General features: G+C 42.5%; 1 protein-coding gene across 3 annotated transcripts in view; it reads left to right on the top strand.

The window, feature by feature from the left end:
* The window catches only part of LOC139264828 (spindle assembly abnormal protein 6 homolog), a 118,662-nt gene that overhangs the window by 39,877 nt on the left and 51,852 nt on the right, over positions 1 to 26,933 (top strand). For all 3 annotated transcript variants that reach the window (XM_070881945.1, XM_070881943.1, XM_070881944.1), the window contains exons 3-7: positions 11,338 to 11,417; positions 15,754 to 15,858; positions 17,484 to 17,655; positions 20,990 to 21,067; positions 24,030 to 24,149. In XM_070881945.1, coding sequence (XP_070738046.1) covers positions 11,338 to 11,417; positions 15,754 to 15,858; positions 17,484 to 17,655; positions 20,990 to 21,067; positions 24,030 to 24,149 — 555 coding nt within the window. The remainder of the gene's footprint in view (positions 1 to 11,337; positions 11,418 to 15,753; positions 15,859 to 17,483; positions 17,656 to 20,989; positions 21,068 to 24,029; positions 24,150 to 26,933) is intronic.

Below are 26,933 nucleotides of genomic sequence, written 5' to 3'. Positions count from 1 at the left end.
TACAATTACACAAAAAAGCAAACTGCACATAAAATCGCATAACACATTCATCTTGGATCGTCTTTATTTCTTCCGGCGTTTTCTGCTGATGCGTCCGCCTTCAGTTTCCTAGAATGTGTATGAAGGCAGGGTTATTTGTTTTGTTCGCTTGTGCTGGGGTCGTTGGATTCATATTCTTTGAGCTGAGACCAATGTTTCCATCGGCTAACCCCACCCATATCTATGCACGTATCTCCGCTAATTAGGACTTCAAATGGGCCAGACCAACGGGGAGCAAACCCCGTTCGTCCTGGCAGACATTTTACCATTGCCTTCCCGCCTACCTGTGGGACCTCTCCCTGGTCCTCCAATTCCTTCTGTTCGGCCCTGCCTGCTTGCCGTTCCCTTACTTCCTTCCTCAATTCCTTAAGTTGCTTACTCAGTTCCAAGACGTACTTTCTAATCCGATCCCTCAGGGGTCCTACGTCGGATCCCCCAGTTATGATTCCTTCCGGCAGGCGCATTGCCCTGCCTGACATCAACTCGTATGGAGTTAATCCCGTCAATCTTTGTCTCATCAAGATTGTGGGTAGTAAATCCGCCCAAGCCTGTACCGTCTCTTGGATGGACTTTACTAGTGTTGCTTTTAAGTGTCATCATAAGAACATAAGAATTAGGAACAGGAGTAGGCCATCTAGCCCCTCGAGCCTGCTCCGCCATTCAATAAGATCATGGCTGATCTGGCCGTGGACTCCGCTCCACTTACCCCCCGCTCCCCATAACCCTTAATTCCCTTATTGGTTAAAAATCTATCCATCTGTGACTTGAATACATTCAATGAGCTAGCCTCAACTGCTTCCTTGGGCAGAGAATTCCACAGATTCACAAACCTCTGGGAGAAGAAATTCCTTCTCAACTTGGTATTTTGAGGCTGTGCCCCCTAGTTCTAGTCTCCCCGACCAGTGAAAACAACCTCTCTGCCTCTATCTTGTCTATCCCTTTCATTATTTTAAATGTTTCTATAAGATTACCCCTCATCCTTCTGAACTCCAACGAGTAAAGACCCAGTCTACTCAATCTACCCTCATCTCCGGAATCAGCCTCGTGAATCGTCTCTGTACCCCCTCCAAAGCCAGTATATCCTTCCTTAACTAAGGTGACCAAAACTGCACGCAGTACTCCAGGTGCGGCCTCACCAATACCCTATACAGTTGCAGCAGGACCTCCCTGCTTTTGTACTCCATCCCTCTCGCAATGAAGGCCAACATTCCATTCGCCTTCCTGATTACCTGCTGCACTTGCAAACTAACTTTTTGGGATTCATACACAAGGACCCCCAGGTCCCTCTGCACCGCAGCATGTTGTAATTTCTCCCCATTCAAATAGTATTCCCTTTTACTGTTTTTTTCCCAAGGTGGATGACCTCACTCTTTCCGACATTGTATTTCATCTGCCAAACCTTAGCCCATTCGCTTAACTTATCTAAATCTCTTTGCAGCCTTTCTGTGTCCTCTACACAACCCGTTTTCCTACTAATCTTTGTGTCATCTGCAAATTTTGTTACACTACACTCTGTCCCCTCTTCCAGGTCATCTATGTATATTGTAAACACTTGTGGTCCCAGCACCGATCTCTGTGGCACACCACTAACCACCGATTTCCAACCCGAAAAGGACCCATTTATCCCGACTCTCTGCTTTCTGTTCGCCAGCCAATTCTCTATCCATGCTAATATATTTCCTCTGACTCCGCGTACCTTTATCTTCTGCAGTAACCTTTTGTGTGGCACCTTATCGAATGCCTTTTGAAAATCTAAATACACCACATCCATCGGTACACCTCTATCCACCATGCTTGTTATATCCTCAAAGAATTCCAGTAAACTAGTTAAACATGATTTCCCCTTCATGAATCCATGCTGCGTCTGCTTGATTGCACTATTCCTATCTAGATGTCCCGCTGTTTCTTCCTTAATGATAGTTTCAAGCATTTTCCCCACTACAGATGTTAAACTAACCGGCCTATAGTTACCTGCCTTTTGTCTGCCCCCTTTTTTAAACAAAGGTGTTACATTAGCTGCTTTCCAATCCGCTGGTACCTCCCCAGAGTCCAGAGAATTTTGGTAGATTATAACGAATGCATTTGCTATAACTTCCGCCATCTCTTTTAATACCCTGGGATGCATTTCATCAGGACCAGGGGACTTGTCTACCTTGAGTCCCATTAGCCTGTCCAGCACTACCCCCCCTAGTGATAGTGATTGTCTCAAGGTCCTCCCTTCCCACATTCCTGTGACCAGCAATTTTTGGCATGGTTTTTGTGTCTTCCACTGTGAAGACCGAAGCAAAATAATTGTTTACGGTCTCAGCCATTTCCACATTTCCCATTATTAAATCCCCCTTCTCATCTTCTAAGGGACCAACATTTACCTTAGTCACTCTTTTCCATTTTATATATCTGTAAAAGCTTTTACTATCCGTTTTTATGTTTTGCGCAAGTTTACTTTCGTAATCTATCTTTCCTTCTTTATTGCTTTCTTAGTCATTCTTTGCTGTCGTTTAAAATTTTCCCAATCTTATATTTTCCCACTAACCTTGGCCACCTTATACGCATTGGTTTTTAATTTGATACTCTCCTTTATTTCCTTGGTTATCCACGGCTGGTCATCCCTTTTCTTACCGCCCTTTTTCACTGGAATATATTTTTGTTGAGCACTATGAAAGAGCTCCTTAAAAGTCCTCCACTGTTCCTCAATTGTGCCACCTTTTAGTCTGTGTTTCCAGTCCACTTTAGCCAACTCTGCCCTCATCCCACTGTAGTCCCCTTTGTTTAAGCAAAGTAGCATTGCACACTCGTTTGAGACACTACTTCCTCATCCTCAATCTGTATTACAAATTCAACCATACTGTAATCACTCATTCCGAGCGGATTTTTTACTAGGAGATCATTTATTATTTCTGTCTGATTACACAGGACCAGATCTAAGAGAGTTTGCTCCCTTGTAGGTTCTGTAACATACTGTTCTAAGAAACAATCCCGTATGCATTCTATGAATTCCTCCTCCAGGCTACCCCCTGCGATTTGATTTGACCAATCGATATGTAGGTTAAAATACCCCATGATTACTGCCGTTCCTTTTTCACATGCCTCCATTATTCCCTTGATTATTGCCCTCCCCACCGTGAAGTTATTATTTGGGGGCCTATAAACTACACCCACCAGTGACTTTTTCCCCTTACTATCTCTAATCTCCACCCACAATGATTCAACATTTTGTTCATTAGAGCCAGTATCGTCTCTCACAACTGCCCTGATATCATCCTTTATTAACAGAGCTACCCCACCTCTTTTCCCTTCTTGTCTATGTTTCCGAATCGTCGGATACCCCTGTATGTTTAATTCCCAGTCTTGGCCACCCTGCAACCACGTTTCTGTAATGGCCACCAAATCATACCCATTTGTAATGATTTGTGCCGTCAACTCATTTACTTTATTTCGAATGCTGCGTGCGTTTAGGTAGAGTGTTTTAATACTAGTTTTTAAACCATGATTTTTAGTTTTAACCCCTCCTGCAGCCCCTTTATATTCAGTGGCCCTTTTTGTTTTTTGCCTTGGGTTTCTCTGCCCTCCACTTTTACTCATCTCCTTTCTGTCTTTTGCTTTTGTCTCCTTTTTGTTTCCCTCTGTCTCCCTGCATTGGTTCCCATCCCCCTGCCATATTAGTTTAACTCCTCCCCAACAGCACCAGCAAACACTCCCTCCTGTTCATACGTTCTACCATCCCAGAGCTTTGCGGGTGGTCGAGGATATGAAACTCCTGCATAGCACACACCACCTTCATGATTTGTCCGGTAAAATGGGTTCCCTGGTCGGAATCGATTTGGATAGGGAAGCCCCAACGTGGGATTACTTCCTCTGCCAATATTCGGGCCACCGTGATTGTGGTGCAGTTTCGCGTGGCGAACGCTTCTACCCTCCGCGTAAACTGATCTATTATTACTAGACAGTATTTCTTGCCCCTTGAGGATGGTAAAGGTCCCGTGAAGTCTATCTGTATACACTCCCACGGCCCCCTTGGTCGTGGTTGGTGAGCCATTCTAACCTTAACCATCTTTCCTGGGTTGTGCTGGGCATATGTGCCACATTGCTGACAGTACTTAGCTACGTCCCGTCCCATTCTTGGCCACCACTAATCCCCAGTTATGTTTGTTATCATGACGTTCTGTCCGACATGACTTATGCCGTGGTGTAGTTCCATGAGCATTTGTCTAATACAAGCCGGGGCTATCACCGTCCCATCTTTCTTCCATACGAAGTCGTCACCCTGGCTCCCTCCTTTTGTGCCCCAATCTTTCTTTTCTTCATCATTTACATCGGCATGTAATCTCACAATGTATATATCTTCCTGGTAGTGATACTACATACAACTTCTTCCTGTACTTCTAAGGATATACCTGCTTCCTGTGCCGCTTTATCCGTTGCTTCATTGCCTCGTTGGACATTGTTTACTACTTTCTGGTGAACCTTAACCGTGATCATTACTGCCTCTGCGGGTTTACTGGCGGCTTCTAATAGTAGTCTGATTCAGCCCTCATGTTTGATAGCCTTCCCGCCTGAAGTGACGAACCCTCTCCTGGCCCAGGCAGTCATGTAGTCATGCACTACCCCGAAGGCATAGCGGCTATCAGTATATATATATTTGCCCGCCGGCCTTCAGCCAGTTGGAGGGCTTCAGTCAGGGCAGTGAGTTCAGCTACTTGGGCCAACAGTCCTCCGTCTAACCTTCCCTTTCGGACAGTGTTTAGCGCTTCGTCTACCACCGCCCATCCCGTATGCAGGGTCCCCTGAATATATTTCCGGGACCCATCCACGTACAGGATCAGCTTGGGGTTTTCAAGGGGAATCTCACTTATGTGTCCCGGTGAGTCCTCCCATTCCTGTGCCTGGCACTCATGAGGCTCACCCATGGATAAGAGGCCCTCTGCCGGGTTCTCCCCCGTGTCTCGTACAATTTTTACGGACCCATCTAAGGGAAGTAATACTGCTTCCCATTTGGCCCGGCGGACAGTGGACACGGAGCACAATTTCCCGGTGTTGAGCATTTCCACCAAGGTATGTTTGATATGTAGTCTAACCTCCCCTGTCATTACTACTGGCTCACTAACTATTACCGCCCACGTTGTGCAGTCCAAGGCTGCTACACATCTTGACAGACCTCCTGCCACGGGCGACTGTTGGGTGGAATAGTAAGCTACTGGCGGGCTCGGTCTCCATGCACTTGAGTAACTACTGCTCCGTAAAACCCGGAATGTGAAACGGTGCGTTCATATTTGGCAGTTCTAGGCCTGGTGCCGACATCAGGGCTTCCTTTATCTGGTCGTATGCTGTTTCTTGTTCCAGGCCCCACTCCACACTTTCTAGAACTGGTTTTCCTCCCTTAACTAGTCTCTGTATGGGTTCCGCGATTGCCGCGAAGTTGGCTATAAAGTTCCTACAGTAGTTAAAGAGTCCTAATACTTTACGCACTCCGGACCGTTTTCGGTCGGGGCATAATGCGAATTGCTTCCTTTCTGTTGTGGGACATTGTTTTTGTCCCCTGCGACAGTTGGTGTCCTAAGTACTGTACCTCCTTCAATCCTATCTGAGCTTTCTTGGGGTTTACCTTAAATCCCGCTTTCTTTAAGGCTTCTAGGGTTTCTATTCGAGCCCCCATATGTCCTCTCTCGTCCTTTGAGGCAATCAACAGATTGTCCACATATTGGAGAATGGTACTGCGGTAGGGGGCTAAGTCTACGATCTCCAAGGCTCGACTCAATAGTTCAGTGAAATATGGCCGGACTATTGTGAAAACCCTGGGGCATTCGTGTCCAAGTGTACTGCCTATCCCCTACTGTGAATGAGAATTTATCTTGGGACTCTTGGGTTAATGGTATGGATCAAAATCCATTAGCTATATCTAAGACCGTGAATATTTTATGTTCTGGTTTCAGTCCATTAAATATGGTAGCTGGGCTTGCTACGATGGGGTGCTGGCGGGGAGTTACTTTACTTAACGCCGTATAGTCTATGGTCAATCGGTATGACCCATCTGGTTTCTTTACGGGCCAGGTTGTCAAGTTTGTAGTGATTTCGGCTTTCCGAAGGACGCCGCTCCACAAGCGGTCCTGCACTATTTGTTTTACAGCGCCTCGGGCTTCAGGTTTAATGGGGTATTGCTTATGAGGAGTGTGTTCGGGCCCAGGAATGACCACTGGTTTGGTCTTTACCAGCCCACAATCCTGCTTTGATTGAGCCCACACTTCCCTCATTTGTTCGCATATTGGGCCGTAGTCTCCTGCTGTATCCCAATCTCGGGTGAGAAGTTGCACGCTTCCGACCTTTGCGTGATTGTGCTAATTAGTCTGTTCCCCGTACGTCGCGATTTTGTGTCCTCCCTTATCTCTCCAAACGATTCTCTTATTCTGTGGGTCTATTAGTGCCCCTAACTGTTCCAGGAGGTCGATCCCCAATATGGTCCCTTCTGCATTTGGGCATACATAAAATTGTGCCGGGATCAGAATACCGGCTATCTCCAATAGAATTACTTCGCTTTGGTGGCAGATCCTCCCACGCCAGTTATATGGACTACATGTTTAGTTGTGGGTAAGGGAATATCTGTCATCGATACCGATGCTCTGCTCTGGTATCCACTAACATATCACACTGCCGGCCCCCTAACAGCGCTGCTATGTGAACACGCGGATCCTCTCCCTGCCCCACAGGGGCCGCTCGCCTTCAGTCTCTTCCTAAGTCCCTCAGCGTGTGATTAGCTGCTGTCGGTTCATCTCCTCTACTCTAAGGCCTGACTGACTCTTTCTTTTCTCCTTGGGCGCTCAGCATTTATCAGTGGCATGTCCCTTTTTCCTGCAATTGTCACATTGGACGGCTGGTCTTTTGGGGTCCCTACAGTCGGCGGCAAAATGACCCGTCTTGCCACAGTTGTAGCATTCCCTTCGGCCCGCACTCTTACTGCACTTAGCCGCGGCCACTTCTTGTTTTATTCCCCCAGAGTTAATGTGGCATGCCCACTGGACAGCTTGGTCATAGGTGTCTGCGACTACCACCCCCATTTTTAAGATCTTTTGACAGTTGGCTGAAAGGCCGTCCTTAAACATTTTCACGAAGACTGGGTCGTCTCTGTTCGGGGCCGCTTGTCCCGAGGATTCTTGGTATTGGAACCATAACCTCTCTCCGTAGTCATTGGCGTTTTCTCCCTTTTTCTGACGGGTCTGCATTATCAATCCCCAATTTGGAGTGGATGCTCCCATTAAGGCCTGCACAGCCTGGACAAACCCGTTGTGCCCTTGTCGCACCCACGGCAGATATCCATGTGCTGTCACTGTGAGGGGGTGCTAGTTCTGTCCACCGGTCCTTTGGACACTTAGCCCGAACTATTTGGTGGATATCTCGCTCATGCATATCGTGGGTCTCATACAATTCTTCTAACTTTTGTCAAAATTCTATATTTCTCTTCCGTGGTTGTAGACTTCCCAAATCCTGATTGATTCATTTGTTTTTCTGTGGGGGTGAAAGTGTAGTATTGATATCAGGGGTTCCCTTCCGGTGCGCCCTGGATTACCCTAAGAAGGGCTGCCCTTTCTGTATTTACTGAATCATCATTTGACCCTTCCATCTCGGTCTCCTCATCAAAGGGAGGAATCGAGGCCGCTACTGCGGCAACATAAGTCGGAGGGAGTTCCTAATCTGATCCTCCCCCACACTTGCCGGTTTGTTCATACCGCTCTCTCCATTTCTTATTCTCGGCTTCTGTTTCCTTACTTTTCTCTACTAATTGTTTGGTTTTATTTTGTAACACACATAACTGATATACTACAAGTACTCCGGCTTTCTTTGCCATTTTCTGTTTCTGTTTCTCCCACCAATTCTTTTGCTCCTTGGGGCAGCCAAGGGATCCCACCCATCTTTAATCATTTTATCTATTCAGCTCTTCTGGTCGTCTGCATAGAACCTACTAAGAGACCCTCCCGGCCCCCATTCAAGGTCTTCCCCTGACGCCATTATGTGATCTGACCTTCCCTTGCTTCCTCAGCGAATGAGTCTCTTCACGTGGGCCTTCTTCTACTCCATCACTTATTTATTGCGATGGGATTATCCCTCAACTCTTACACCAGTTCATGCGTATCACACAGTCACTCACAGGTTTCCGCCGTCACTTTGTCCTCCCGGTGTTCCCTTCGACCTTAATCCTTGGTCATCACGTGGGGCATTTGCCCTCCTAATTCCGGCTCAAGTTAGGTGATTGAGATAGTTTGTGACAATTGAAGTGACTGGGACACTCGTTTCTCTTGCACACCACTTATCTTACTTATATTCTACTTTATCTTAATTTCTACTCAATGTGTCTGTTATCAAACCTCCCCGAGTCTCACTTGTTCGTTGGGTGTCCGGCAGCCTCACCCCTGCCGGTTCGACGTTCCAATTTCTGGGATGTCGTGAAATCCGACCTTATCCCCGTCCGTTCGAGTCTCGGTCAGGAGGGCTTACACCGGCGGTACACCCTGCTCGCAGCGCCAAAACTGTTGGGGGGAAACCCCGAGATAGAAATAAATCTACTCCGAGACTACGTTAGAGAGTTGAAAACACACACACTTTATTAATACAAGGTACCAGGGGAGTATGTAGGTCCCTCAACCAGGCAACAACTCAATTTGGGGTTACACAAAATGAGTATTTAAAGTCGTAAACCGCAAAGGTCACATGTCACTGCTTCTACATGACCTGATCTTCTGGCATTTCAAAAAGTGCCTACACATCAATTTCTACAGTCATGTTTGTCCAGCTCACTTCCTTATCTTCGGCCAGTGTCTGGTGTGTGGTTGGTTTCTATGTTGCTCAGCATCTTGTAACATTTTCACAATTGCTTATTTCATCCTGTCATTCAGTACATTTTCTAAAGCACAGCAATTTCGCACTAACGCTATTAACCCTTCACCACCATATGAATCCCCAGCATCAAGATCTTGGGGATCACAGAAATTGGTTACTCTGCAACAAATGGTTCACCACCTGATCTCAAAATTCAGTAATTTACAAGACACAAGTCAGGAGAGCGATGTAACACAGCACTTTCCTGGATGGGTGAAGCCACAAGACCAAAGAAGCGAAACACCATCTAGGATAGAGCACTCCCCTGGCACTGGACTGGATATCCACACCTTCCACCACTGGTACAGTGTGGTTGCAGTACACACTATCAACTGGATGCATTGCAGCGTCTCAGCAAGCTTCCTCTGACAAAGCCTCTCACCCCCACAAGCTCTACCACCGAAAAGGACAAAAGCAGTTAATATAATCATGGGAACACCATCGTAACAAGCCATTCTGATTTTAATATATTTTATCCCTTTGTCGTCAGTGTCAAAATCCTGAAGTTGCCTACGTAACCCCATCGTAGGAGTATCATCACCACAAGCACTGTAGCAATTCAAAAAGGTGACCGACCATCACCTTCTCAAGGTAACTAGGGATGGGAATAAATGCTGTGTTCCCTGCATTTACCACATCCCAAGAAAAAATTAGTAACATTTGAGGACCTTGTAATAAGAATTCATAAAACTGGGTTTATTTATAATACTGTAATGTGTTCAGATGGCCACCTTGAGTATAAATAAAGTTTGGCTGGTTTATGTAGTCTTTTGAAGTCCAAGATTAATTGTCTTTTTGCTAAAGCCCTTTACATGCGTACCTGGATTAAGCACTTGGTGACAAGTGATCCTTGTAACCAGCAATGTACTTGGATGTCTAGAATATTAGAGTGGCAGGTATGTTACAAGATTTCTTGCATAGTCCTTCCACATTAATAAAAGCTAAGTTTGCTGTTTGGCTGATGAGAAAACTGAGATTTGGCACTGATGGAGGAGATCACCTCGAAGTTGAGAACAAGTGCTCATATTTTCAAGGTTTGGTGCCTACCATGATTGGTTGTAGAAGGGAAACAGCAGCTGCACACACAGACACCTGGCTGACAAAAAAAAATGATTGACCTTTTTGGGAAGGCTGGAAAATTATTCATCTAGTCTCTCTGTTGAACACTTCTAGGTGAAGCATTGTACAGGATGCATGTGGAGTAAAGGTGCCTTCACTGTGTTGAAATGCTGAGGTGCAATTGATGTCTAAAAATTAAGATTAACAAAACCATTTATTCCGGTGAATAGTTTCACAAATGGGAAGAGAAAAGTTAGCTGTGTTAGCAAACAAACACATGTGGCCCAGTCAATCCTGTCTGTTCCCATCGCATTTTGTGGATTTTCTACCATTTGCCAAAATTCAAAATTCTCATCCTTATTTTCAAATTCCTCCATGGCCTTGCTCCGCCCTATCTCTGTGAGCACGTCCAGCCCCACAACCCTCTGATGTTTGCACTCCTCTAATTCTGCCCTCTTGAGCATCCCTGAATACGATCGCATTGGTGCCTGGGCCCCAAGCTCTGAAACTTCCTGCCTAAACCTCTCTGCCTCGCTACCTCTCTTTCCTTCTTCAAGGTGCTCCTTAAAACCTACCTCTTTGACCAAGCTTTTGGTCACCTGGGCTAATTTCGGCTAGGTGTCAAATTATTTTCTCTCATAATACTCCTGTGAAACACCTTGGGATGTTTCACTGTGTTAAAGGCGCCAAATAAATACATGTTGTTGCCTTATTTGGGCTTTCTAGTTAGCTACATTAAAATCCATTTATCTACATTAAAATCCATTTATATTGAAGGAGGAGGAAAATCCTTGGGTGTTGTGCACATTAAAGTAGTTTTAGTACTTTTTCTGAAATGGAGAGAAATGTGCATGACGATAAATGCTGCAAAAAAAGCACACTAAGGCAATGGGGACAATTGAACATGTATGGTGAGCTATGTAAGACCTGCCAGCAACTATCGATATCGTTAATGCCAATGTCATGTATTATTGCACCAACAAAGTACCTCGACCAGTGACATTGGCATTAACTACATCAGTAATCTTGTGGCTTCTTTGAGTGAAACTTGATTCGTGTAAATTATTGCTAATTTTCTTGCAATTCGATTTGCTTCAATAATAGATTAAAACATTTCTGTAATATTTACGTTCACCATTTGAAGATTGCAGATTTTTATTTGCATATAATTGAAAGTTACAAAAAAAATCTGTCAATGTTATGGTGTGGCATGTCAAAGAACGAACATTGCACCATAGAACAGTATGTTACAGGTTCAAAGGAGTTTATTTTTTGTCTGCCTCTGCCATTGTTGAATTTTAAGTACCAACTGTTAACACTTGAGAGCTGTTTCAATTGTTTTTCTAAAAGATTAATTTCTATGCTTTGTCTTAGGATTTAACCATCCGTTTGACTGATGACACAGATCCATTCTTCTTGCATAATCTTACGATTGGTGAAGAAGATTTTCAAAGGTAGGTTATAAATTCTATAACTATTATTTGATAGAACATGTGTAAAGTTACTGGTTCTGTTTGGGTTTATGGGTCTCGTGGTTTGATGGTGTAGTTAGAAACATAACCCAAGACTATATCGCTTGACTTCAATAGTATTGTTACCCATGTTACTTTCAACTATTTTTTTTCCCCTATTCTGAAATTTTATAAAGTAATCAAGAAAGACACGGAAATAGCAATTGAACAGAAAGCAAAACCTGATGTATCTTAATAACTGAGGGTAGTTTTAATAATCATCTAAGTCCTAATTATTTTGAGTATTGATTATGAAAATAAAAGTCACAAATAAATGAATGACACCAGATGGTCAGAAAATGCCAGTCACAAGCGCATATAACAGTTTTACCAGTTGAAGTTGGAGAGACCAACTGAAGAAAAAGAGAGAAAACAAACTTGAGAAGACCAGGGGGTACCTTCTGAATGACCAGGCAAAATGCAGGGCGTTGGCATCATTTCAAGGAAGAGGGTAAAACTATTTCCACAGTTTGTCTCCTATACTCTTCCAGGAGGTTCCTTAAATTCTTTATAAAAAATAGCTCACCATACACCATACACCATGCTACTACTACAGTTCAGATTCTTATACCAAGCTTATTTTGGTATAATGTTGCACGTTTTGGAGCAAGAAATAATTCAAAAATATTTAAAATTTAAAAAAATGTGTGATTGGTTCAGTTTGCATGCTGAGTGACTTTTTAAAATTTGAGCAGTCAGATACACTCTTACACACACTCGGAATCTTTTTATTCATATCAGCTTATGTTAATTGCTGTCTCAGTTGAGAGTTCTTTTGTATTGTTAACATTTAATTAAAGAAAATACTTGGCTTTGCCTGGGGCATCAAATGTTAAATTGCAATATGAATTCTCTTATGACTCTAGCTAATCAAATTATGGATGCTTTTAAAGCAGCGGTTATTTTATAGATTTCAGATCAACATCTCCAACTTGTGAAACCTTAATATGTGTAAGGCTGTCACTGAGATAATGGCCCGGATTTTGCGGTCAGCAGTGAAGGAATGGCAGTCATTCCCTACGCTACAGCTGCTCAGAGTTTTCATGGGCTTTCAAGCGTAGACTTGCCGGCATACAGTGCAGCGCCCTCTACAGGGGATTTGTGGCGTCTGAGTAGTGAAAGCAATAACGAGACTCTTCAACCAATCAGATTGAAGAATCCTCAGAGTCACAGACTCTAAACCGGGAATTATAAATTAGATTAAAATCATGTATAGAAAGTGAAGTAGAGATTAGGAAAGAAAGATGGCATTAAGAGAGATAAAAGAGAAAGACAGAAAACATTTTATTAAAAAAATTAATTAAAAAAAATCTCCAATGCTAATTAAATTCTGAAGAAATGAGATGCCACACGTAAACTGCATTCAGGGCCAGAGAGGTTGTTTGGGAGTAATTATGACTGATCACGCCGTTAAAATCCACTTACTCTTGAATGTACCAGCCGTAACCTTTTTCTGGTGTGTTTAGTGGCTAAGTACTGCAACTTCATGCCGCTACATTGATTTCAGGGAGGTTCTGTTGTAGCACAGCCTATAAAGGAACAGGGCCACTTGGATCACAACTTCCGGATTTCCGTGTTTCACTGCTCATGTGGGGACTCAAAGTCACTGTCCAATTTACTCCATAGTATCAGTGAGCGCTGTTCGCCTCCCAGTGCAAAATTCGGGCCATTAGGTGCATAATGGTCACAATTCTAGTGCCTTCAATTATCTTGGGAGTTACATGGCTGAGTCACTGGGGCACAGAAGTCCATATTTTGCTTCAGCAGAAACTATGGGAATAAGGATTCTGAGTATTCTGAAATGTTTGTTAAACTCAACAGTTAAAATGTATAATGCTGGAGAAAGTTAAGTAGTATGTATAGTGACAGTTTTTACTGCTGATTTAGCTTGCTTGTGTATACATTTTTTTTCTAGCTAAATTTTTAATTTGAGTTTGTCTGTGGGTTTTTTTTCTACACAAGTTTAAGATTAGACAATGGGAAATCTACTGTATCCTGTATAAACTGGTGGCAAGAGTAGATTGTTAGCCCTGAGGCAAGCACAACTTTGTGCATCTGGAAGCTCCCTTTTGTGGTGAGCATGAGTAACCAGTGTAAATGGCAAGCCCAAATTGTATAAAAAATGTTTTTAAACCTATTAAAATTCAGTGCAACTTTCTCATTCTTTGAAGACTTGTCATGTTAGTTCTTCACATGGCACCGAATTGTCAGTAGATATTAACTGTAGTAAATAGTTTCATGGGAAATAATAAGGATCAATATATGTTCCAGTCCGGGAGTCGAGTTTCAGTACATTTTATAGTTTTGTTTCAATAATTCTTTCTACTTGCTAGAAGGTTAGATTTGAGGAGGGTGGGAGCTGATATATATTGTAAATATTCTTTCTTCCCCTCACCTCCATTTCTTCTTGACAAGATTGAGAGATAAGAACATAAGAATTAGGAACAGGAGTAGGCCATCTAGCCCCTCGAGCCTGCTCCGCCATTCAACAAGATCATGACTGATCTGACCGTGGACTCAGCTCCACTTACCCGCCCGCTCCCCATAACCCTTAATTCCCTTATTGGTTAAAAATCTATCTATCTGTGATTTGAATACATTCAATGAGCTAGCCTCAACTGCTTCCTTGGGCAGAGAATTCCACAGATTCACAACCCTCTGGGAGAAGAAATTCCTTCTCAACTCGGTTTTAAATTGGCTCCCCTGTATTTTGAGGCTGTGCTCCCTAGTTCTAGTCTCACCGACCAGTGGAAACAACCTCTCTGCCTCTATCTTGTCTATCCCTTTCATTATTTTAAATGTTTCTATAAGATTACCCCTCATCCTTCTGAACTCCAACGAGTAAAGACCCAGTCTACTCAGTCTATCATCATAAGGTAACCCCCTCATCTCTGGTATCAGCCTAGTGAATCGTCTCTGTACCCCCTCCAAAGCTAGTATATCCTTCCTTACGTAAGGTGACCAAAACTGCACACAGTACTCCAGGTGTGGCCTCACCAATACCCTGTACAGTTGCAGCAGGACCTCCCTGCTTTTGTACTCCATCCCTCGCAATGAAGGCCAACATTCCATTCGCTTTCCTGATTACCTGCAAACTAACTTTTTGGGATTCATGCACAAGGACCCCCAGGTCCCGCTGCACCGCAGCATGTTGTAATTTCTCCCCATTCAAATAATATTCCCTTTTACTGTTTTTTTTTCTTCCCCAAGGCGGATGACCTCACATTTTCCGACATTGTATTCCATCGGAAAATGTGAGGTAATACCTTGGTTAGACCATACTTGGAGTATTGAGTTCAGTTCTGGTTTCCATATTACAAAAATATAGAGGGACTGGAGAAGGTGCAAAAAAGATTTACAAGAATGAGACCAGAAATGTAGAAACATAGAAAATAGGTGCAGGAGCAGGCCATTCAGCCCTTTTAGCCTGCACCGCCATTCAATGAGTTTATGGCTGAACATCAAACTTCAGTACCCCCTTCCTGCTTTCTCGCCATACCCCTTGATCCCCCAAGTAGTAAGGACTTCATCTTACTCCCTTTTGAATATATTTAGTGAATTGGCCTCAACTACTTTCTGTGGTAGAGAATTCCACAGGTTCACCACTCTTTGGGTGAAGAAGTTTCTCCTCATCTCGGTCCTAAATGGCTTACCCCTTATCCTTAGACTGTGACCCCTGGTTCTGGACTTCCCCAACATTGGGAACATTCTTCCTGCATCTAACCTGTCTAAACCCATCAGAATTTTAAACGTTTCTATGAGGTCCCCTCACTGGGAGCTTATAGCTATCGGGAAAGACTAGACATAATGGGACTCTTTTTTTTTTCTCTAGAAAAGAGAAGGTTGAGAGATGGCCTCATAGAGGTCTTTAAAATATTCATACGGTTTGTTAGGGTAGACGTAGAGAAGATGTTTCCACTTGTGGGGGAGTCCAAAACTAGGGACCATAAATATAAGATAGTCACCAATAAATATAAGATAGTCACCAATAAATCCAATTTAAAAAAAAAAAAAATTAAAAAATCAGAAGTAACCTCTTCACTCAGTGGAGGTAATGTGGAACTTGCAATCACATGGAGTAGTTGAAGCAAAGAGCTCAGATGAATTTAAGGGGAAGCTAGATAAGAGGGAGAAAGGAATAGAATGCTGTGCTGATGGGGTAAGATGAAGTACGGTGAGAAGAGGCTCGCGTGGAACATAAACACCTGTTGGGCCAAATGGCCTGTTTTTGTGCTGTGAATACTGTACTACGTAACATCATAACTATTTAATTTTACAGTTTAAAGAATCAGCAAGGACTGCTAGTAGAATTTTCTGCTTTCCCCCAGCGATTCATAGAGCTTTTGGACCAATGTATCCAGGAACAAAGCAAAGAGGTGCCAAGGTGGGTTTGTATCTAGATACAGAAGTATTAATTTCTATTGATTTCAACTCCTAGGATTAGTTGTCCGCACTCTTTTAGACGTACAGTTTTGTAAAACAGTTAAACTTTTTACAGCCTTGAATTGTAAAAATCAAGTGAGTTTTCTATTGTACTAAATAACTAACATTTCTGATATGGACCATAATCTACAGATCTGTTGGAGTTTAGTCATTCATCCTGTTATTTCCAACCTAGGGTACACCACTGTAGTTTGGGTTTCCGTTACTGATCAGATTGTTGACTCCTGATTCAATTTTGGTAACAGTTCTAGCAATTTGGAGGGGGGTGGAGGGTGGTGGCATGTGGTTGGAGGGGAAGATGGATCGAAATATCATTTCATCAGTTCTGTGCAGTTCACTTTTTCCAATTATGTACCAAGAGGGTAACCTTAGACTTGAATTATCGAGCTGTACCTTATATATGGGCTGCCAACAATAAAGGGTTATATCTTGCTTGGCATTCTTCCCAGTCCTCAATCCCAATTAGGAGCATCCAAATTAAAATATTCAGGGACATTTGGGCACTGAATTGTCCAGACTGAAATGGTTCTTGATTGAGATTAAATACCAACAAGGCAGTCTTGCAGCATAGAAACCTTCAGAACTGTTTGCTGTTGGACATTTTAGTTGTGAAAGAGCTCTATGCAGCAAGGTGTCCAGCCGTGTGGATGAAGGTGTGTAGTACTAGAAGATTACAGGAGCAGAACTGAGGTACAAAATACATGCATCACCTTTCCAACAAATAGCATATGTGAAACGGATTGTAAAACAAAATCCTACTTTGTCCATATTTCTTTTAGGGGTCATTCTTGTAGTTTCCTAATCATGCAGCACATTCTGTACATCAGTTGTATCTACTGTTCTCTGCAGGTGTTTCATTCAGTTAACTTGCACAAAATACTATTTGTCGATACACCCATGTCATTGGCCTTCCAGTGTTTTGAATAGGCTTTTTGAATGTTCAGTTGCCCACCCTTCACCACCTCCTCAAAAAGGTGGTGGAAAAACTGGGATTGGCAGCGTGGAGGGTGTTCAGCAGAAGCAAAACACCAGATAGATTAGGAAACAATTTATTTTCTGTATACTTAAATAACCTAGTGTCAACCTTGGCTCTGTGGTAGCACTCTTGCCTCTGAGTTAGAAGGTCAGAGACTTATTCCAGAGACTAGGCTGACACGTCACTGCAGTACTGAGGGAATGCTGCACTGTCAAAGGTGCATTATCTCGGATGAGACGTTAAACTGAGGCCGTCTGCCTTCTCAGATGGACATAAAAGATCCCATGGCATGAGTCAAAGAAGACCAGAGAAGTTCTCATTATCCTAGCCAATATTTATGCCTCAACCAGTATCACTTAAACAGATTATTTGGTCATCTACTTAATTGCTATTTCTGGGACCTTGCTGTGCACAAATTGTTTGCTACTTTTCCCTGCATTACAACAGTGACTACTTAATTAGATATGAAGTGCTTTGGGACATCCTGAGGTTGTAAAGGGCACTATATAAATGAAAGTTATTTCTTTATTTCTAATTGTCTTCTAAAAATTTCTGATTTTAAAATTCTTCTCATTGTTGATTTTCCACAGGTTTATGCTTCAATTGCTAACTCAATCTCCAGCATTGGATCGCATGCCTGCAAGCTTAGATATAATAGAAACCAATCCATTCAAGCATCTCACCCATCTCTCCTTAAAGTTACTTCCAGGAAATGATAGTGATGTAAAAAAATATTTAGCAATCTGTCTTCAAAATGTGAAGGTTAGTTTCTACTGTCCATTTCTTATGAGAGTATTAGTTGTACTCTTATGTTTGTTCTGGTTAATTGCTGCAATAATGGAATGTTCCTCTCAGCACTGCTGTTGTAATAATCTGATGTGAATTTATTTAGTGATTTCTGGCTATAATATTTGTAACAATAATACAAATGCTTTTTTTACATTTTCCAAATTCTATTTTCATTACCTTTTTTAAATTTATCTCTTGCAAATTTAGCATTTCATTCCAAACTAAAATACATAGAGCTAGCTTAACCAAATTTAGCAAAATTCTGACAGCTCAGTTTTTTTTTAAGATGACAAAGAGAACAAGAAAGTACATTATAGTATAACTTGACATCAAATTGCCTGAAAACCAGAAGAATCGAGCTGGTCAGTACCTCCAACCGCAGTGGACTTCCACGTTACTCAAATAGCACCGCCTTCCGTAGGAGTTAGGCTTGGTTCATGCTTGGATGGGAGACTGGGAATACCAGGTGCAATAGGCTTTGCTGACTTCCACAGATAGAGCCCAGTCCGGCTTGATCTCAGAAGCTAAGCAGAGTAAGGCTTGGTGAGAGACTGCCTGGGAATACCAGATGCTCTAGGATTTTCAAATGAAGAAACGGATAAAGAATGTCAGGTTGCAAATACATCTGAGAATCGGGCTATGTATAGCAGGGTCAGAGGAGAAGTGAAAAAGAAAATATGAGAGGGTATGAGAATAGAATGGCAGCCAACATCGAAGGTAATTCAAAAGTCTTCTATAGGCCTAAATAGTAAAAGGGTAGTAAGAGGAGGGGTGGGACCGATTCGGGACCAAAAAAGAGAGCTATGCATGGTGGCAGAGGTTAAGGCTGAGGTATTAAATGAGTACTTTGCATCCGTCTTCACCAAGGAAGAGGATGCTGCCATAGACGTAGTGTTTGCGCTAGGTCCATGCAGCAGAGCAGGTCTCCAGTCGTCTTGGTTAATCCTTGCCACTGGACCAAGACCTAGCCCGTGTGGTGGCTGGTGTGCAACGGTCACCACACTTGAAAAAAAATTCACGCACAGGCATCTTCCACCCCCTCAATTGGAGTTCAGGACCGAAACATTGGGTCCTTCATCGAAAGATCTGTGAATTCGTGGAAGCAAGACATCTTCATTCGAGGGACCGCCTATGATGATTATGAATGGAGGAGATAGTGGAGACACTTGATAGGATAAAAATGGATAAAGAAGAGATATTACAAAGGCTGGCTGTACATAAAGTAGATAAATCACCAGAAGCGGATGGGAAGCATCCTAGGATGCTGAGGGAATTGAGGGCAGAAATTGCAGAGGTACTGGCCATAATACTCCAATCTTCCACAGGTGCCAGAGTAGTGCAGAATTGGAAATATTACACTATTGTTCAAAAAAGGGAATAAAGATAAACCCAGCAACTACAGGCAAGTCAGTTTAACCTCGGTAGTGGGGAAGCTTTTAGAAACGGTAACCCAGGACAAAATTAACAGTCACTTGGATGGGATTAATTAAGGAAAGCCAGCACGGATTTGTTAAAGGCGAATCGTGTTTAACCAACTTGATCGAATTTTTTGATGAAGTATCAGAGAGGGTTAATGAGGGTAATACGGTTGACGTAGTGTACATGGATTTCCAAAACACATTGACAAAGTGTCACAAAATAGGCTTGCCAGCAAAATTGAAGCCCATGGAATAAAAGGGACAGTGGCAGCATGGATACGAAATTGGCTAAGTGACAGGAAACCGAGAGTAGCGGTGAATGGTTGTTTTTTGGACTGGAGGAAAGTGTACAGTGCTGTTCCCCAGGGGTCAGTTCTAGGACCACTGCTTTTCTTGATATATATTAATGACTTGGACGTGGGTATACAGGGCACAGTTTCAAAATTTGCAGATGACGCAAAACTTGGAAGTATAGTGAACAGTGAGGAAGAGAGTGATAGATTTCAGGAAGACAAACAGGCTAGTGAAATGGGCGGATATGTGGCAGATCAAATTTAGTGCAGAAAAATATGCTTTTTGGTAGAAAGAATGAGGAGAGGACATATAAACTAAATGGTACAATCCTAAAGGGGGTGTATGAACAGAGAGACCTGGGGGTATGTGCGCATAAGTCGTTGAAGGTGGCTAGGCTGATTTGAGAAAGCTGTTAAAAAGGCTTACGGGATCTTGGGCTTCATAAATAGAGGTATAGAGTACAAAAGTGTGGAAATGATGATGAACCTTTATAAAACACTGGTTTGGCCCCAACTGGAGTATTGTGTCCAATTCTGGGTACCACACTTTAGAAAGGTGAAGAAAAGATTTACGAGAATGATTCCAGGAATGAGGGACTTCAGTTACGTTGATAGACTGGAGATGCTGGGGTTGTTCTCCTTGGAGCAGGGAAGATTGAGAGGAGATTTGATAGAGGTGTTCAAAATCATGAGGGGTCTGGACAGGGTAGATAGAGAGAAACTGTTCCCATTGACAGAAGGATAGAGAACCAGAGGACACAGATTTACAGTGATTGGTAAAAGAACCCGAGGCGACATAAGAGAAAACTTTTTTACGCACCGAGTGGTTAAGATCTGGAATCTACTGCCAGAAAAGGTGGTGGAGGCAGACTCAATTTTATCTTTCTAAAGGGAGTTGGATAAGTATTTGAAGGAAAAACATTTACATGGGCTTATGGGGAAAGGGCACTGGAGTGAGACTGACTAAGAGTCGGCATAGGCTCGATTGGTCGAATGGCCTCCTTCCGTGCTGCAACAATTCTATGATCTAAACACAATTTTTCTGGCACTACTGTGGCTGTCATGCAGAAGCACAGTTTTAATTAACCCGACATCAATATTGTCCTTTTTGTTCCTCTACCATGAATAAAATATCTATGTACCTGAGCTATCAGATTTAACCAATATGAAACGGAGTATGTTGCAGAGAACCTTGTGTCCATTTAGTCCTCCTTTATTGTGGATCTCTGGCCACTGATCAATAATCAGAGTATAATTATTTCCAGAACCATACCATTTCGTATTAAACTCCGCCATTCCGAATGATCTCTGACTAAAGTTGTAAAATCATATAGCGGAAGTGAGAAGAACCCAACTGAGGAGAAAATAAGATAAAAGATGTGTACAAGGTGGTTTAATTCTAATGTCAATACGAATTTTAATGGCGTATTGCTTAATGTGACAAAATTGCATCCTTTTTAAAATGTTTTTAAATGGTATTTAAATGAAGCATCATGTTATGAATAATACTGACCATTAACATGGCAAATTGTAATTGAGAAGCCCTTTTTAATAGACAAAATATAGCTAATTTAAACAGTTTTTTTCCTTTTTCAGATAGAAAATAGTTCACTACACGAAAGGTTGCATAGAACAGAAGAGGGCTTAACAAAAAGATTAAGCATTACGCAACAGGTTTGTAAATAAAAATCTTGATTGATGCAACATAATGGTGGCATGAACTGAAGCACCAGTGTGCATTGCTATGCATCAGAAGTGAAAGTTAGTTTGCCGACTCCGGACTTGAGCTGCCCTGAAGTTTTCGCCTTGAAGAAACATCAGTCAGGATGTCATTACCAATGTGATGCTTCAACACTTCCTGTTGGTCAACGAAGCAAAATGATGGAATTGGACTGAAAGTACTCATTTAATTGCGGATGCACATATGGCGCTTTGCCTTCCCCATTTTCAGACATATGAGCAGGCATTGAAAGCACAGAGTAAACTGATCAACTCCTCTATGACTGAGGCTTAATATATGTCTCCTTGACTTTTAAACTATTGACCATCCCATTCTTCACCATTGTTTCCCGTCGTCTACCTCCATGGCATCACTCTCGAGATTTTCTTCCTCTTTCGCAATATGTATCTTCAAGTAGTTTCTTCTTTGTCTGTGTGGTCACCTCTGCTGTGCCACACGGTTCCATCTTTGGTTCCCCCCTGACAATATCTGCAAGGAAGTGACTGGCTTCCACATGTACGCCATTAACACCCAACTCTTTCTCTGGCACTAATATTGATTGGTACTGTATTCCTGACTGCCTGTCAGACATCAAGTCCTGGATGAGTTATAACTTCCAGTAGTTCATCATTAACAAAATGGAAATTGTGATTTAATTCTCACTGGCACCTGTGCGTCTCTGGTCCATCAACCTCCTTGGATATTCACTTGGAAGGAATTGGTGGTGTAAAACCCCTCTGCATTCTATTTGATCCTGAGATGAATTTTCAGTCCCACAACTAGTCCATTACCAAAGCTGCCTTCTTGCATCTCAAAATATTGCTAACTTCCATCATTGGTCACCGCCGTTTCACTTGCCTTACCCCCACCCTCTGGAATCACTCACTCAGTATCTTACTGTAGCAGCTTGCTCACTGTTTTCAAGACCCTCCTCTTCAACTATACTTTTGTCCTCACTTGACCTCCTTTCCCTGCTCCCCAGATCTTGGTGTCCGTATGCTATCGACTAACCTGTAAAGCACTCTGTCATCTTTTGTCATGTAATAAGTGTTACAAAAATGTAAGTTGTTATCCTATCCCCTGGAATACCTTCTTGCTATATCTCTGTCTTCAAAAAACTCATTAAAAAGTTCACGTTATCAGTCTTTTCCCAACCTCTCAATTCCCTGCCACCCTCGAAAAAAAATTATTTCTCTTAATAAGAACATAAGAAATAGGAGCAGGAGTAGGCCATAAGGCCCCTCGAGCCTGCTCCATTCAATAAGATCATGGCTGATCTGATCATGGACTCTGGTCCACTTCCCTGCCCGCTCCCGATAATCCCTTATTCCCTTATCGGTTAAGAAACTGTCTCGCTCGGTCTTAAATTGACCCAGCTTTCACAGCTCTCACAGGGTTGTAAATCTGTAAATTTTGCTGCCTCAAAGAGAAGAAATTCCTCCTCATCTCTGTTTTAAATGGGCAGCCCCTTATTGTAAGATTATACCCCCTAGTTCTAGTCTCCCCTATCAGTGGAAACATTCTCTCTGCATCCTCCTTGTCAAACCCCCTCAATTTTATACGTTTTGATAAGATCACCTCACTATCTTCTGAATTCCAACGAGTAGAGGCCCAACCTACTCAACCTTTCCTCATAAGTCAACCCCTTCATCTCTGGAATCAACCTTCTTGCTCAGTGTCCATTTCAACATTCTTTTATGCAAAGAGGGGGATGGAAAGAAGGCCATCATGGGAGAGGGGAAAGACCCTGTAAATGGTACTTATTTCTTGAGCCGGCAGCTACTGCCTTCCTTTTACTGGTGGATTTCCCGAATCCTAGGAAACGTGCGCAGCAACTGTTCTATTTAAAAAAAAAATTAAATCCAAATGCACAGATGGGGCCTGCTTTAAATATGTTGACGGAGCCTGCTTTAAATATGTTGACGGGGCCCGCTTTAAATATTGTTCACCATTTGTATGATGAGGTATTTTGGGAGTTTTTTGTGCCTTTCCAATGCTATTTTAAAAAAAAATCTCTTTCAACATTGTAAGAAAATCTAGATTAGTAACTTAAATTCTAAAGACTGTTCCATCACTCTTGGCACACATTGGGAATGGAAATTGAGAAATTGTGCAGCCCCATTCCATAATTTCCCATCCAGTAAAATTAGTAGATCAAGTTTATGCAGTTTCCCAATATGCATTCCCGGCATGTGCTGGAGCACCGAAAGAAGGACTTGCATTTATATAGCGCCTTTCATGGCCTCGGGACATCCCAAAGCACTTTACAGCCAATTAAGTACTTTTGAAGTGTAGACAACTTGGCAGTCAATTTGCGCACAGCAAACTCGCCACAAACATCAATGTGATAATGTCCAGATAATCTGTTTTTTAAGTGATGTTAATTGAGGGATAAATATTGGCTAGGACGGCGGGGAGCACTCCCCTACTCTTCTTCGAAATAGTGCCATGGGATCTTTTACGTCCACCTGAGAAGGCAGACGGGTCCTTGGCACCTTTGACAGTGCAGCACTCCCTCAGTACTGCACTGAAGTGTTAACCTAGATTTTTGTACTCAAGTCTCTGGAGTGGGACTTGAACCCACAACCTTCTGACTCAGGCGAGAGTGCTACCCACTGAGCCACAGCTAACACTTCAATTTGGACCATGACAAAATCTTGATCTAAAGAAAATTAATCGAGCTTTTTTTATGGACCGAGTGAAATGGATGGTTAAAGTATGCATAAGAAGGAAACGGAACCTTTTAAGTGTATGGATACTATATTGTTTGCTGTACACACAGTACATTTCTACCTAATTTTCTGTTTTTATTTATAGCTGCAAAATAAGTCAACCTTACAAAGGGCATTTTAGTATTCTTAATTAGGCTTCTCTGTTTTGGCGAATCTGTATTTACTGCTGGATTTTCCTGTTTAGACCTTGGCAGATAAGAGTAAAGAACTGGACAGATTACGTAACGAATGGGCAACACATACAAACTTGCTATCAAACAAGCACAGCCAGGAAGTTACCACAGAGCGGGAGAAGGCTTTGCAGGTGAGAAATTGCAAAAATTCAGTATGGGACAGTAAAGTTGAAAGTTAACTGTAAAACTTGTTTTAATATAAATAATCAACACACTTGAAAGTTTAGGTAAAGAAAGAATTTGCATTTATATAATACCTTATCAGATCCTCAGAATGTTCCAGAGTAGTTTAGTCAATGGATCACTTTTTGAAGTACAGTCACTATTCTGTAGACAAATCAGAGCATTAAATGTGCACACAGCAAATAAAAGAATGACCAGTCAGTTTGCTTTTGCTGTTGATGAGGGAGGAATGTTGGCCAGGATACCGGCTCTTCTTTGAATAGTGCCAAGGGATCTTTTGCACCCACCTGAGCAGGTAAACAAAGCCTTGGCTTCATATTTCATCTGCAGCATTCCTTTACGACTGCACAAAAATGTCGTTCGAGATTATGTGCTCAAGTCTGTAGTGAGAGTTGAAATCACAATCTTCTGACTCTGAAGTGCCAAGCTGCTACATGGATAGAAATGGAGCATATTGTAGAAATTTCTAATGGTTGGAATGAAAAGTTTCTGCTGCTTGGAATGGTCTAGGGGTCCGCAATCATACGATCCTGAAAAGGTATCCAAAATGATAGTACCATGCTAAGTATGCTGCACAGTTATGCTCACAGAAGAGGAGTCACCATGCTACAGGGAAGAGGAAGGTCCAAAAAGCTCTGAGGAGAACATTACTAATGATCCCAAGGTTGAAGAGATGCCATCAGTAGTAGAAGTACAGGAAGGAAAACAAATCCATCAACCAATAGTAAACCAATTTCAAATAAAAATCAGCATTGCTGAATACATGTTCCCAATGAACTAGTCCACCAAAGGCTCTACACACTAATAGCTCAGCCAGCATGCATGCATATCCATTCATCAGCTACAGAAAAGTACCCCAGTACAAATTAACTCTAAAGTCAAAATTCAATTTTAACCACTTGGTGTGTTGATGATTTTTATTCCTTTCCCTTGTGTTTTTCACCTGTGGCAGTATATGGTGAGTGTATTCTACTATGATGTTGTGCTTCTCATTCTCATTTTCTTGTGCTGTGGTGGTTATCCTGCTTTCAGCTCTGCATGGTTCATTTGAGTGGGACAGCTAAACATGGAACCACTCTGAGGTACAGTTCCCTCATCTGTGCCTACTCCTGCCAAGCCCCTGCTGCTGGGCAGTCCCTCAGCATGCCCTGTGGTCTGCTTAGGCTCAGATTGCAGGATGTTGAAGCTTGATGTTGGGGTACTGTTCAGTGGTTTCTCCAGTATGGTGAATAAAGGAAGGAAAGACTCTGACATTGGAGCATCAGCTAATATGTTTCCATAGCTGCACATAGGGCCTCTGATAAGTGGAGGCAACCCATAAGGGGAATAGACAGACGTTTCTGCGGCTGCAAATGAGACTCCAGGATGGTATGTTGCCTCCCTTAGCAAGGGTCCAGGATGTCATGGAGCTGCTGCAGAGCATTCTGGAGGGGGAGGATGAATAGCCAGCTGTCGTGGTGCATATAGGTACCAATGATATAGGAGGGCGGAGAAATCAAGGGCAAAAATCAAAAAAGGCCACATTACAACATCATTCTAAAAGGACAAAGAGTTAACCAAAAAACAAGCCTGAAGGCTTTTGAGTCTCAATGCGAGGAGCATTCGTAATAAGGTGGATGAATTAACAGCGCAGATAGCTGTTAACGGATATAATGTAACTGGGATTACGGAGACATGATTCCAGGGTAACCAAGGCTGGGAACTCAACATCCAGGGGTATTCAATATTCAGGAAGGATTGACAGGAAGGAAAAGGAGGTGGGGTAGATTTACTGGTTAAAGAGGAGATTAACGCAATAGTAAAGAAGGACATTAGCTTGGATAATGTGGAATCTATATGGGTAGAGCTGCGAAACACCAAAGGGAAGAAAACGTTAGTGGGAGTTGTGTACAGACCACCAAACAGTAGTAGAGAGGTTGGGGATGGCATCAAACAGGAAATTAGGGACTCGTGCAATAAGGGTACAGCAGTTATCATGGGTGACTTTAATCTACATATAGATTGGGCTAACCAAACTGGTAGCAGCACTGTGGAGGAGGATATCCTGGAGTGTATAAGGGATGGTTTTCTAGACCAATAGGTCGAGGAACCAACTAGAGAGCAGGCCATCCTAGACTGGGTCTTGTGTAATAAGAGAGGATTAATTAGCAATCTGGTCGTGCGAGGCCCCTTGGGGAAGAGTGACCATAATATGGTAGAATTCTTCATTTAAGATGGAGAGTGACACAGTTAATTCAGAGACTAGGGTGCTGAACTTAAAGATAACTTCGATGGTATGAGACGTGAATTGGCTAGGATAGACTGGCGAATGATATAAAGGGTTGACAGTGGATAGGCAGTGGCAGACATTTAAAGATTACATGGATGAACTGCAACAATTGTACATCCCTGTCTGGTGTAAAAATAAAAAGGGGAAGGTGGCTCAGCCATGGCTAACGAGGGAAATTAGGGATAGTGTTAAATCCAAGGAAGAGGCATATAATTGGCCAGAAAAAGCAGCAAACCTGAGGACTGAGAGAAATTTAGAATCCAGCAGAGGAGGACTAAGGGTTTATTTAGAAGGGGGGAAATAGAGTACGAGAGTAAGCTTGCAAAGAACATAAAAACTGACTGCAAAAGCTTCTATAAGCTATGTGAAGAGAAAAAGATTAGTGAAGACTACTGTAGGTTCCTTGCACTCAATCAGGTGAATTCATAATGGGGAAGAAGGAAATGGCAGACCAATTGAACAA

The sequence above is a fragment of the Pristiophorus japonicus genome, chromosome 1 (assembly GCF_044704955.1).
Source record: "Pristiophorus japonicus isolate sPriJap1 chromosome 1, sPriJap1.hap1, whole genome shotgun sequence".
Classification (NCBI taxonomy): domain Eukaryota; kingdom Metazoa; phylum Chordata; class Chondrichthyes; family Pristiophoridae; genus Pristiophorus; species Pristiophorus japonicus.
The sequence above is the reverse complement of the archived record's forward strand: the minus strand, read 5'-3'. Positions and strand labels throughout refer to the sequence as shown.